The 12,110-nt window shown below is 32.4% G+C and overlaps 1 protein-coding gene across 1 annotated transcript in view; it reads left to right on the top strand.

Annotated features, from left to right (window-relative positions):
* Positions 1 to 9,403, top strand: part of LOC126816149 (transforming growth factor beta receptor type 3) — a 74,721-nt gene extending 65,318 nt beyond the window's left edge. Inside the window, exon 17 of the mRNA XM_050542378.2 lies at positions 767 to 9,403. Within this exon, the coding sequence (XP_050398335.1) occupies positions 767 to 855 (89 nt within the window). The 3' untranslated portion in view covers positions 856 to 9,403. The remainder of the gene's footprint in view (positions 1 to 766) is intronic.
* The last annotated feature ends 2,707 nt before the right edge of the window (positions 9,404 to 12,110 follow it).

Here is a 12,110-nt window from a genome sequence, read left to right on the forward strand (position 1 = left end):
AACATTTTTGAAATAAATATGTTTTAAAGTTAGTCTCAAAGCTCTGGATGGAAGAGGACTCTCGCAGAACGTTTATTATATTTAGGAATCTTCAATATGCTACCCAGAAGCGGACGTAAAATACAACTAACACTCACATGCTACCCAGACATAACTCTATGAATAGAGACTATTAAATAAAGAATCAAGTAGGCCAAGTACCGCTCATTTTGGGAGACATGTCAATTTCGTGTAATTGTATCAGTATTCAAATTGAAAAATAAATCCACTGTGTCCTCCACATTTATAAATAAAAAATAAATATGGTAAAATGAGAAATCAAAGTAAGAATTCCTGTAAAATATTTTTGTTTTCCTTTGTGTGTCTAGTTAAACGAGTTTATTCATAAATTTCCGCATATCTCTGATTGAACAAAAATAGTAACACATGATAAAAAGCAGACGAAATTAAACTGTAACATCTACATGTAGCAGTGCTAAAAAATCTAAGAATGAATTGAAAACTAAAGAATAATAAAATTTGATCATATTCATATAGTAATTTGTTATGAATTAAAGTAAAATCTTGTTATTTGGGTGTTTTATGTTGAAACTGAAAAACTGCTAATCAATTTTTGAATTTGCTAATCAGATTTAGCAAAATTAGACTTTTGATCAACTTCAAAAAATTATCGACAGCCCAGGTCCCACAGCAATCTATTATTATTTATTAACACTTCTTTAATATGGAATAATAAAAAAAATCAATAATTATATTTTTTTTTTAGGACCAGCCAAACATGTTTTAAGTTCTCATGGGTCAACAGAAACAACAGGAGAAATAACACCAAATACACAGCTACCAATGTCTGCCTAGTTTCTTACCATTACCTCACAATCATTTATGCTGTCGTTTGAGAAGCGCGGCAATGCAATTATCTTCGGAGATACGGGTAGATGTCTGCTGTTAGACTGATATACTGCTGAAAGTGGATAAAGCAGACAAAACAGCATTAAGACACATAATGATTTGTAATGTTTTAACCCTTGAAACTTTTCTTCTAAATAATCTATTATTATAGACTGAATCGTTAGCCAGCAACATGATTCTTTAATCCTACGCAGCAATTATATAATTGAACAGTCTTGATCAAGCGATAGGAGCCAAATGAATAAACACGTATTATTTTATGTGAAAACTAACAGACCGGACTGTCAAAAACCCTAAATTCTCAGGAGTTCGAAAAGTTATACTTGCGGGTTTATTTTACGTGTGAACTAGTGTCATTCGTTATTTTAACGGGTGATAACTGATTTGTGAATTTGAATATTTATTATTCAGTTAATTTGTTTGTTTCATAAACAGACGCTTAATGTGATTTTACTCAAAAGTGTTGAGCGTATAGAGGAGGTAACCCCGAGAGGATTTCTTCAAATCAAGTGATACTTAAGGCAGCAGTGATGGAAGACACGTCTTGACAGACGTGTTTTTGGAAAAGGGTACTCGATTACCTCGCAGAACACGAGTAAATTCTTCTTATTCTCTGTACGTGTATTGTGTTGTAAATTACGGGATTTTGTTGTAGAACTATTTGAAGAGAAAACCATGTATTGTACCCTTGATACCGGTATGAAATATATATATCAAACAGACAGTGCAGATTATATTATCTGGGAACTGTATTTAATATGACTATAACTACTTCAGGGATTTTGTATATCAATTTGCTGGTTAAAGAACGGGTGAAAAATATAACTACAGCTAAATTTTGTGTGTAATGGTGGATGAGTGGCCGATAGTTTGGCCAGTGCTTTACTTAGGGACAGTTAAACCTTGGGGGTTTTTTTAAAGGAAAAAAATACACTTCAATATCAGTTTTTTCTTTTCAGATTTTCTCGAGAAATAATTAAGAAGAAAGAAACCAATATTTTTTTATTTGTAAATTGTAACCTGTTACCTCAAAGACTTAAACATGTAAAGCACAATTGAAAACATAAATTCTAGTTTTGCTGACAGAGTTACTCAGGGTGAATAATTTAAAACTATTTTAGTTTTAGTTAAAACAAATGAAAAGTCATAATCTCAGATTTCATTGATATGTTGTTTAGTTAAACTAGCTTGGCTTTTGAATGAAAACAGTTAAAAAGAAAGCGACAGACCCAAATGAAATGGGGTTTAACATCATACTTTAAAGCACTAACTTGGCCAATGAAAATGGGCATACGTGTCCACCATGCAATGTACTATGAGAGATACTTTGCCCTGACAGTGGCGCTACTGTAATAAATTTGAAGTTTTGTTTAATTTGCTGATTGATTAAGTATCTATATGATGGTTTTTGCGCAATGATTTCCATAACTGTGGTCCAAGTCAAATTTTATGATTTGGAGATCTCTTATAAATAGATTTTCAATTTTAATTTTCTTTTACAGTTAAACAGTTAAGAATCTATGTCATTGATATTTAATTTTAAAAATATCTTTGAAATCTTGGGGGTTTTCTTCAGAATAATTTGGGTCTGTTGCCGACTATGAAATAAGCCATGATTCACCTGCTAAGTAATAATACCAGCTTTTATACATGTTAAAAGAGAAATAAAATATTTCTCTCGGTTTTAGCAACATGATACTATGCTGCTATGTTAACTAATTTATTCTTTTAGTATATAAATTCTGTTAAGAGCTGCACCCTGAGAATTTTGCTATACATGTGTACTATATATTAAGGGGGCGAGACAATGAATTGTATAGTGGTAATAACTAAGAGAGAGGAAAAACATCTAAAATCTACTAATTGTGAACTATGAGCCTGTTAACTATTGTACATTTTACACTGTACTTTCATTTTGTTGTAAGATTAATTAGGATCAATTGGTATTACTATTGGTGGAATAATTATAGGTATTTAATGTTCGAAGAGAATGCTAATTATTGTACTCACCCGGTGAATTAAAGGGACATCAGAAGATATAGGGTTGTGAGAAAACCCTACATAGTTTCCCTGGTGGCCATTAATCCTATCCATTATTCTCTCAATAATCTTCTGAGTTTGGTGTTTTATTAAATATTTAAACACTTTTCTTAAATTGTGAGCCCTTCACCAATATTTAAGATAAGATTTTTAGATCTGGCTTTATTAAGAATTGTTTGTATTATGTGGGAATTAGATGGAAACCACCAGCAATTGACAATGTCTGGATTTTGTCCAGTTATTCATTTCCACCATGATAAACTTATGTAAAGTGCATACTTTAATAACATGTAAAATGGCAGCTGAAATTATAATCTTGTAATGTAGCAGATGTGAAGTAAGTTTATCTACACTAGGCTTAAAGTCAATTTATCGTGGAGCAAAAATGCACAAAATAGTTTCAAAATTTAAAGATCAAATAAGTTTGTTAAAAGAAGTGTATTGTGCAGTCCAATATGAAATGAAATAAAATAGGGTTAAACGTTCTACAGTTCAGTTCCGACTGGGCTATTGAAGACAGGCATAACAGTGTGCTATGTGGGAAATTTTGCCCAGACAGTGGCGCTATAGCCTACTCTTATATCAAATTCTAACTGTCAAGGGATCTTTTATGTGCACGCCAATGTGTACACGGGACTTCTGTTTTTTATCCTGTCTGAATGACATACCTGGTCCCTTGCCAGGCCCTCTGTCCTGCACCACCGACAAGGGGGAACCACGCCGAAAAATCCTGATAAACCTTTTCCCCCAATGCAGGGATCGAACACGGGGCCCTCCAGGTTAAAGAGCTAACGTCTTACTCACTTGGCCACCTTGGCTCCCCGAGTCCAATATGACATTTCAAAGGTAAAAGAATCACATGTAGTACCTCTGACGATGAAAACAACTTCAAAAATTATTTCTCTTTGCGAAATGGTCTTGGTATCATTTCTTACATTTAAATGAGAATTTAAAAAGAGATTTATTTTGATTCTGCAGATTTTGATGAAACTGGACATAAAACGAACATTTTTGTGAGAATTAAATGTAATTTCTGCTGTTAATATGGTCAGGCTCAAAAATCTAAATTAAGTGGAATTTGTGGTATTTGCATCGTTATATATATCCATGTATATAATAGATAGATTTTATTTGTACCATGTGACCACTAGGTTTTTTTCTCTCTTTTTGTTGCATATTTATTTCAAGATTTCAAGACTTGAACAATTTGATGTGTGTACACTTGTAAAGTTTTGGTTAAGTTATTTTTATTATTTGACTATAACTTGTTGATATGGTTGACCATAAGTCTAGCTGGTTCTTAGTTATTGTTCTTGATATAATTATTATTGTATCTTTTTAATTTGTATGCCTTCATGTATACTTTTTATATGTCTTATATGGCTAGGATTAGATGCATATATATATATTGGGATATTGCTTGCATCAACAAATACTAAAGACAGATATTTTTTTGAAAATAATAAAACATTGCGACAAATTTCACAGCAAAGCATTTGCTTCAGTGACGGAAGAATTGTTTTACTTAGCCAAAGCTTAATTAAATGAGTTCTTCTTCCAGACAGAGAAAGGTACTTGCTTGATTCGTGTTATTTTTGTATGTAAATATGTGTTAATTTAAAGGGGCTATGTTTTTAATGATCAGGATTTGTTGATGCAGTTTTATTTATTTTTGACATAATTTACCTCAGGCCTACATCCTTACCTCAGTAAATAAAAGGAATACAGCATGCAACGTTCTCTTCTAATCACATATGTCATCTGGAAATCACCTCAACTTATTTCTCTGATATTTTCTTTTATCTTATAATAAACTGTGCAGTGTTAGATCATCTTTTGATATGTATAATACCTATTCTATTACTTATCATTAACATTGCATATTTAAAAAAGTGAAAATCAATTTGTATATTACTGGTGAATTATAAAATTACAAATTCGATTCATTTTTTTGTGCGAAAACAAAACACTTTGAAATTATTTATGTTGTGAGAAGTATTGTAAATGTTAAGAATTTTATTTTTGTATGCAATAAAATTAGTGCTAAAAGAAGAAATAAATTTAAAAATGGTGAAATATAATTAGGAACCATATAACGTGGTTGTATTCCTTTCATTTTTATCAGTGCATGAACGAATCTCCATAATACTGTGTTTTGTATCTTAGTATACCTAATTCATTTTTGTCAACAACAATGATATATCGTTATTATTATTATTTTATTATCTATTACATTGATAGGTATGTATATTCTTTATCCATTTTTAAGTCAATTTTGTAAAATAAATTAAGAGAAAATTCTCTGTAATACAATTTTAAATTGAGAAAACATGAAATGAAATCATCAAATAAATGGTAAATTCTATAATGATAATAGTTTAAATTATTAATCATATATGGTTTTTATATAGGAATTTTATCCTGGTAATTAATTGAGAGAATATTATGTATTGGTTTATAATTTTACACTTAAATCTTTGATATTTTTTTCTTAACTATCATTTTGTAGTTTTTGTCCACTGCCTTTCGAAGAAAGAGGGGTCTATTAAAATGGTTCGTCCATCTGTCTGTCACAATTTTTGGGACACATAACTCTACTTCTAATTGAGGTAGAATGCTCAAACTTGGTGTAGATGTTCATTTTATGAAGGCAAATAAGTTTGATTCTAATTGAGTGAGTGATGAATCTTTGTGTATAGTTTCATTATATCCATACCTTGATTAAGTTTGATTATTAACATTTTCTACACAGGTCATGATAAACAGTTTAATTGATAAATGCTTTATAAAAAGATAACAGGTGCAAGTTGTAATTAATGAGTGTCATCTGTTTATTTTGGGATTGAGGCAGGGGACGTCTCACTGTTGGTTTGTTAACTTTCAGTATTGATAACAAATATTTTCTTTGATAATTTCATCTTTCATGATCTTTTGGAATTCTTCGAAAAGGTGTTCTGCTATTTAAGTTGAATCGAATGCATTTAGTGTCGTGTTTATACAACACAATATTTGATGGCGGTCAAAAATCTCTCTTATAAAAATGTGCCATTTTACCTGCTGTCAATGATTGATACAGGTGATTGTACCTGTTGCCAATGATTGATATAGGTTATTTTACCTGCTGTCAATGATTGATGCAGGTTATTTTACCTGCTGCCAATGATTGATAAAGGTTTTTTTTACATGCTGTCAATGATTGATATATGTTATTTTTAAAATTATTTGTAGGGTCTTTTATTACATACCTCAGTAAACATTAGCCAACAGTTGTTGAGCAGAATGAATTCTATAATTTTGATTGGTGCAGATGAAAATCTCAACAATGAAATACGCAAATGTGATTGGAATTCATAAAGATGCATTATGTAAGATTTAGATAAAGTGCTGCCTGCTCTTGGTATAACAGTTGCAAAATAGATATTGACAAATGAATATATTGAAAATTTCAGTCTAATTACTTTATTCTGAGCAAAGTTATGAATGTTTGTCAAGAAATGGCAACAATAGTCTTGATTGTCAAGTACAATTGCTACGATAATAAAGATTAACATTTACGAGATATTGCAGACATTGACTAATCCACTTAATATCTAGGCCATCCAATGGGCTTGTCATGTGAATAAATGTCTAAATAATAATTTATATAACATTTGAAGCTGGAAAATAGACTTGTAATAGGCAGATTTAGCTCTTGCACAATGCATCTTTAAACCCTGGCATTTAATATAGGAGAAACTATATGGAAGAAGCAGATTTTGTGTCAAATAGAAACATTTTTCAATAAAATTTATTATATATTACAAAGAAATGATATCTTCTCATGGTAGGATCCAAAATTTTGTAACCCTAATTATCTTGATTTTGATTTGTACCAATTTAGTCTAGAATTTGAATGTGCATCTATGTCTCGTGCTTATCTGGTTAGTAAGTAATACTGATAATGTCAAATGATACTTAGTCTTGGGGTTTGCTGTATGTGACATTTTAATCTGAGGCATAATGTTCTGGTGTAAATATCTTAATAACTCAGGTACTCTCTAACCATATAATGTAGTTTTATTTCATTATCAGGTTGCTTTTTATTTTTCATGTCTTATAAGCCCATTTCTCACAATAAATGTTTTAATAGCACCATTGTTTTTTGTGAATTAAACTGACTTAGAATAGATTGAACAATATCATTGCTGGCAGTCTAGTATTTACTGTGAGAAACAGGTTTCAGACAATCATGTTCAAATGCATGTACATTTCTATTTCCTTTTCCCTTAATAGTGTCTCCACGTGCCAAAATATTGAAACAACTTAGAAAAGGGAAACTGGGGGTTAAAGTTTGGATTTTTTTCCATGAAATAATATAATCTTTCAGTTTGAATAGACTTTCTTCTTTTTTTTTTACATTACTAGAAAAATATTCAATTTAGATTAATTACTACTTCAAAAACATAAATAGTTATGAATAAAATAGATAAAATTGTTAAATAAAGATGTTAGATATATTTTGTGGGTTCAATTTATGTTAAATGCATAAAGATGCATTGTGTAAGATTTAGATTAAGATCTGACAGGTAGTTTAAAAATTGATATATTGAAATTTTCAGACAAATTACTTGTTTCTGAGCGATGCTCTGATGCTTTAAAGTGTTCAAAATATAGTATTGATTGTCAAGTACCATTGTCACGATAATGAACAAAGTCTCACTTATCAAGTTTAAATTAATTTGTTAAATGGCAATCATGATTCAATCCATTGAAAATTGCAACCATCCGATGATCTATAGAGTTGATTATTGGCTTGTCATGTTAATGAATGTCTAAATAATAGTTTATATAACATTTGAGGCCAACATAAAGACCTGCAATTGGCAGATTCAGCTTGTACATAATGCATCTTTAATGAGGAAACTCTTATATGCATTGGTAAATGGGAAAATTGAAATTATGAATTTTAATTGTATAATTCTTTTTATTTATCGTGACTCTTCAACACATTAAAAGCGAAGTTTTAACAGAGTCTTTTACTCTTAAGATAAATAATTGTTATTTTTAAAGATTAAATATTAACTAAAATGAAAAAATCTTGACCGGTAATTAATCTTGTTGTTTGTTAAAGTAGAAATGATTTTATTGATTGTTAGTAAAATGGCTAATTAAAATTAAAAAGGGCATATATATATATACTCTTTTACTTATTTATTTACTAGAATTGTTGTTCTAGATGTCATTGAACAAATTAAAAATGAAATTTTATCCACGGATGAATTAAAACTTACTATTATATAAAATATAACATTTATTTTATAAGCTAAATTGATATTGTGTTAAAACCATTATTGGAGGCAGGAAAATTCAGGGTATACATTTTCTTAGTGTCTGTAATCTTGGATTGTTGAACTATTTAGTAAATTATTGATGTAATTTAGTTGGCTTGATGAGAAGTGCTAATTTTCATAATAAATTTACAAAGATGCAAAATTTGTTTGTAATTCATGTGGATTACAAAGGGAAGTTACCCATATTTGAATAATTAAATTAAAATGAGTACTTTACTCTTAAAATGTAAACTTGATGAATTAAATGTGAGATAAAAATGGCATTATGATTTACAATTATGTTACTTCTAAACTTAAATTTGGAAGGTTTTTGAAAAGTTATTTGGATATATTAAGTCAATGACATTGAAGAATAATTTAAAGAAGCTTTGTAAAGATTGATGCTTTATCAATGGATATCTTCAGACTTTCTTCTTTTCAATTTAAAACAATGTCGACTTAAGAGTGCATTGGGGTTAATATTTAGAGCACAAGACAACTTCTACCATTTTTTTCCAAACATTTCTTCGACATCTGACAGATTTTACAATATCCACTAATAAATGCATATTTTGGGGCTGTCCTAACTGCCCAAAACCGAGATGGGGATAAAAATTTTGTGGTTTTAGTTGTCGATGTAGGTTGTTTCTAAGTTCCTGATAACTTACAGAAGACATTTTACTGTATCTAATTCTATTCATTATTATGTACATAATTTCTTTCCCCATCATACTTGTTCATTATATGCATGTCTACAACATACTTTTTTTCTGGTGCATTTTACTGGTTCAGTTTCTCATATAGAGCACTTTCAAGGTCTTAAATAATTTCAAATAGAAATTTTGATAAAATAAAACCATTTCTACCATAATTTTCAGATTATAAACTTCAAAAAATGAAACATTGCTAAACATTAGACCACTATTCCTCAGTTGTTATCTTTCTGAGGCACACCTTAAAACTATTTTCAATACGTATTTAAAAGGCAGCATTCTATTTAGCTAGTATAATTACCAGAAGAAATAGCTGTGAGTGCCAGCAGTTGTGAAACGTATATTAATCTCTCACCATCTCTATAGATCATTCATGTGTTTATTGTCATTGTACATTAATTAACAATAAACTGAATAAAAAAAATGTTGTGTGAAAAATGTGTTTATGTAATGTTTATATAGGAAACAGAAAGTAATCAGTGTCCCCAACCCACGGCTCTCGAGGCCCATCCTCCAGACCCTAATTTTATTGATCCCCAAAATAGATCAGGGCTGTGTTCTGATATGATGCGCCTGGAAGGGTTTGCAAGAGTAAAATAATAGTTTATTCAAAATGGCACTCTCAGTGATGCTTTAAGCGGATGTAAAGGAAACGCTTGGCTAGTCAAAACATGACATAATTATATGTAACACATATTAATCATTGGAGAAAAGGCAGAGAGAAATTTAATTTAATTTTTATACCTCACATGGAAATGTGGTCGTATATTGCCGTCTATCCGTCGGTCGGTCCACCCGTCCACAATTGCTTGTGAACACTACAGACTACATTTATCATCTGATTGTTTTGAAATTGATAGATGTTGTTTGCATTAGTGAGATGAAGAAGCCTATTTAATTTCAATAACTTCCGTTAATTTCTTCTGGAGTTATGGCCTTGTTTCACTTTGTTGCACCTTGTGAACGCTCTAACGACAAAAGTTATCAACCGATCTGTATGAAATTTATATGCATCATTTAAATTAGTAAAACAAAGAAGGCTATTGAATTTCAGCAATTTCCATTAATTACACCTAGAGTTATTGCCCTTGTTTCACTTTGTCGAATCTTGTGAACGCTCTAATGACAACAGTTATCATCCGATCTGTTCGAAATTGATATGCATCATTTAGATTACGCCATGAGTTATGGCCCTTGTTTCACTTTGTTGTACCTTGTGAATGTTCTAACTACAAAATTTATTATCCGATCTGTATGAAATTTATATGTATCCTTTAAATTAGTAAAACGAACATGCCTATTGAGTTTCAGCAAATTTCCGTTAATTATATGTTGTCCCTTGTCAGGCTCTCCGTCCTACAGCACTGTCAAGTCTACGCATCAAAAAACCTGATGAACGTTGATGAAGTTAGAGCAAAGAAAAGATTTGACTGAAGACTTAAAATCGATTAAAAAATACAATACTGTCTGTGCAAGAAGAGATTAAAATTGTTTAGGAGTATTAAATTTTCTAGAACTTCAAACATTTCCGTCTATTTGAATCCATGTCAAAATATAAATGGCGATACGGTAGTCAGTGGACATGTGCATAAACTGCATTTCCGAGACGAGAAGATGAGAAGTCGAGATTGTGAGAAAGCTATGGAGCGAGAACACGAGAGGACGAGATTAACTCAAAGTCGTGAATGCGAGGGAGCGAGAAGTCGAGAATTTTCAAAGGCGAGAACACGAGGGAGCGAAAAGTCGAGGGCGAGAAGTCGAGGTGAAAATAATCTCATGTTCTCGCACTCTTGCCCTTGACTTCTCGCTCCCTCGTGTTCTCGCCCTACGGCGAGAAATCGAGATTCTGAAATGGCCGCAATAGGCTTCCATACTTTAGACTCTCGTGTAGATTTAGCAAGAAGCGGTGGCTCATGAGAGACCATCATTTTACTACCATGGCCATGGAGAGGCATTAGCATTGGATTCTTCCACTAGCGGGTTCTAGTCCAGGAGCTAGCAAAGATTTATAATTACTAGCTCGATAGTTACGAGAACGTAGCTAAAAACGTTGAGATATACTGATGTGCTTGTATTTAGCTACGATTGGATGCCCCCCTCCCCAAAATCCGCGCCTTGTGTCAGGCGTAGCTTAATTGTAGTTGGATGTGGCAGAAATGTAATCAATAACAATTATCAATCGTTTTGATTATTGTAGTACTATCTGATTCGCATCGTAATTTGTTTGGTGAAACGATATATACTATTCAAAAAAAGTAGGGGATATTTGATTTTTAAGTGTTATTAAAGTCACCTAATGAAACTGACGAAGAAACAAATGACAAAATGAAATGAAGTTCACATTCATCGATTTATTCCAAATGATCGTTAGACTAAGTAAGGCACAGACTGACCATTATAAGGGTAAAATGATACCCGGGGTCAAACAGCAAAGTTACCACAGCATCACAACCAAGTCAGTAACGGGTAAATCCTCCTCTGTTTGCCAAACAAGCATTGATCCGACGTGGCATACTCCTATTGAGACGATTAAGGTCATTTTGGTCCAGATTGTCCCATTCCTGTTGCAACGCAGCAGCAAGTTCTTGGACATTGGCAGGACGTTGTTGACGTTGACGTAACCTCTGTCCAAGCATGTCCCAGACATGCTCGATGGCGGAGAGGTCGGGACTCAGTGCTGGCCAAGGTAATGTGGTGATGTTCTGTTGTTGGAGGTAACCTGTAACGATCCTGGCCCTGTGACATCTTGCGTTGTCATCCTGGAAGATGAAACGGCGGCAATGACGTCGTGCGAACGGCACAACATGGACTGCCAAGATGTTGTAACACGCCCTGCAACAACATGTAAAGCCGTTCTTCCAGCAACAGTGATGCCTCCCCACACCATAACAGAACCACCCCCAAATCGATCATGTCTGATGACGTTAACGTCTTGGAAGCGCTCGTTTCGACGACGCCACACCCTCCTACGTCTGTCCAAAAAATCAACAGTGAACCTTGACTCATCTGAAAACATCACATTGCTCCAGCGTCGATTATCCCAGTGTTGACGATCCCTACACCAACGACGTCTTGCCTGAATGTGATGATCTCTCAAACAAGGGATCATGCGAGGACGTCGGGCGCGAAGGTGACCCCT

Source organism: Patella vulgata, chromosome 1 (genome assembly GCF_932274485.2).
Source record: "Patella vulgata chromosome 1, xgPatVulg1.2, whole genome shotgun sequence".
Classification (NCBI taxonomy): domain Eukaryota; kingdom Metazoa; phylum Mollusca; class Gastropoda; family Patellidae; genus Patella; species Patella vulgata.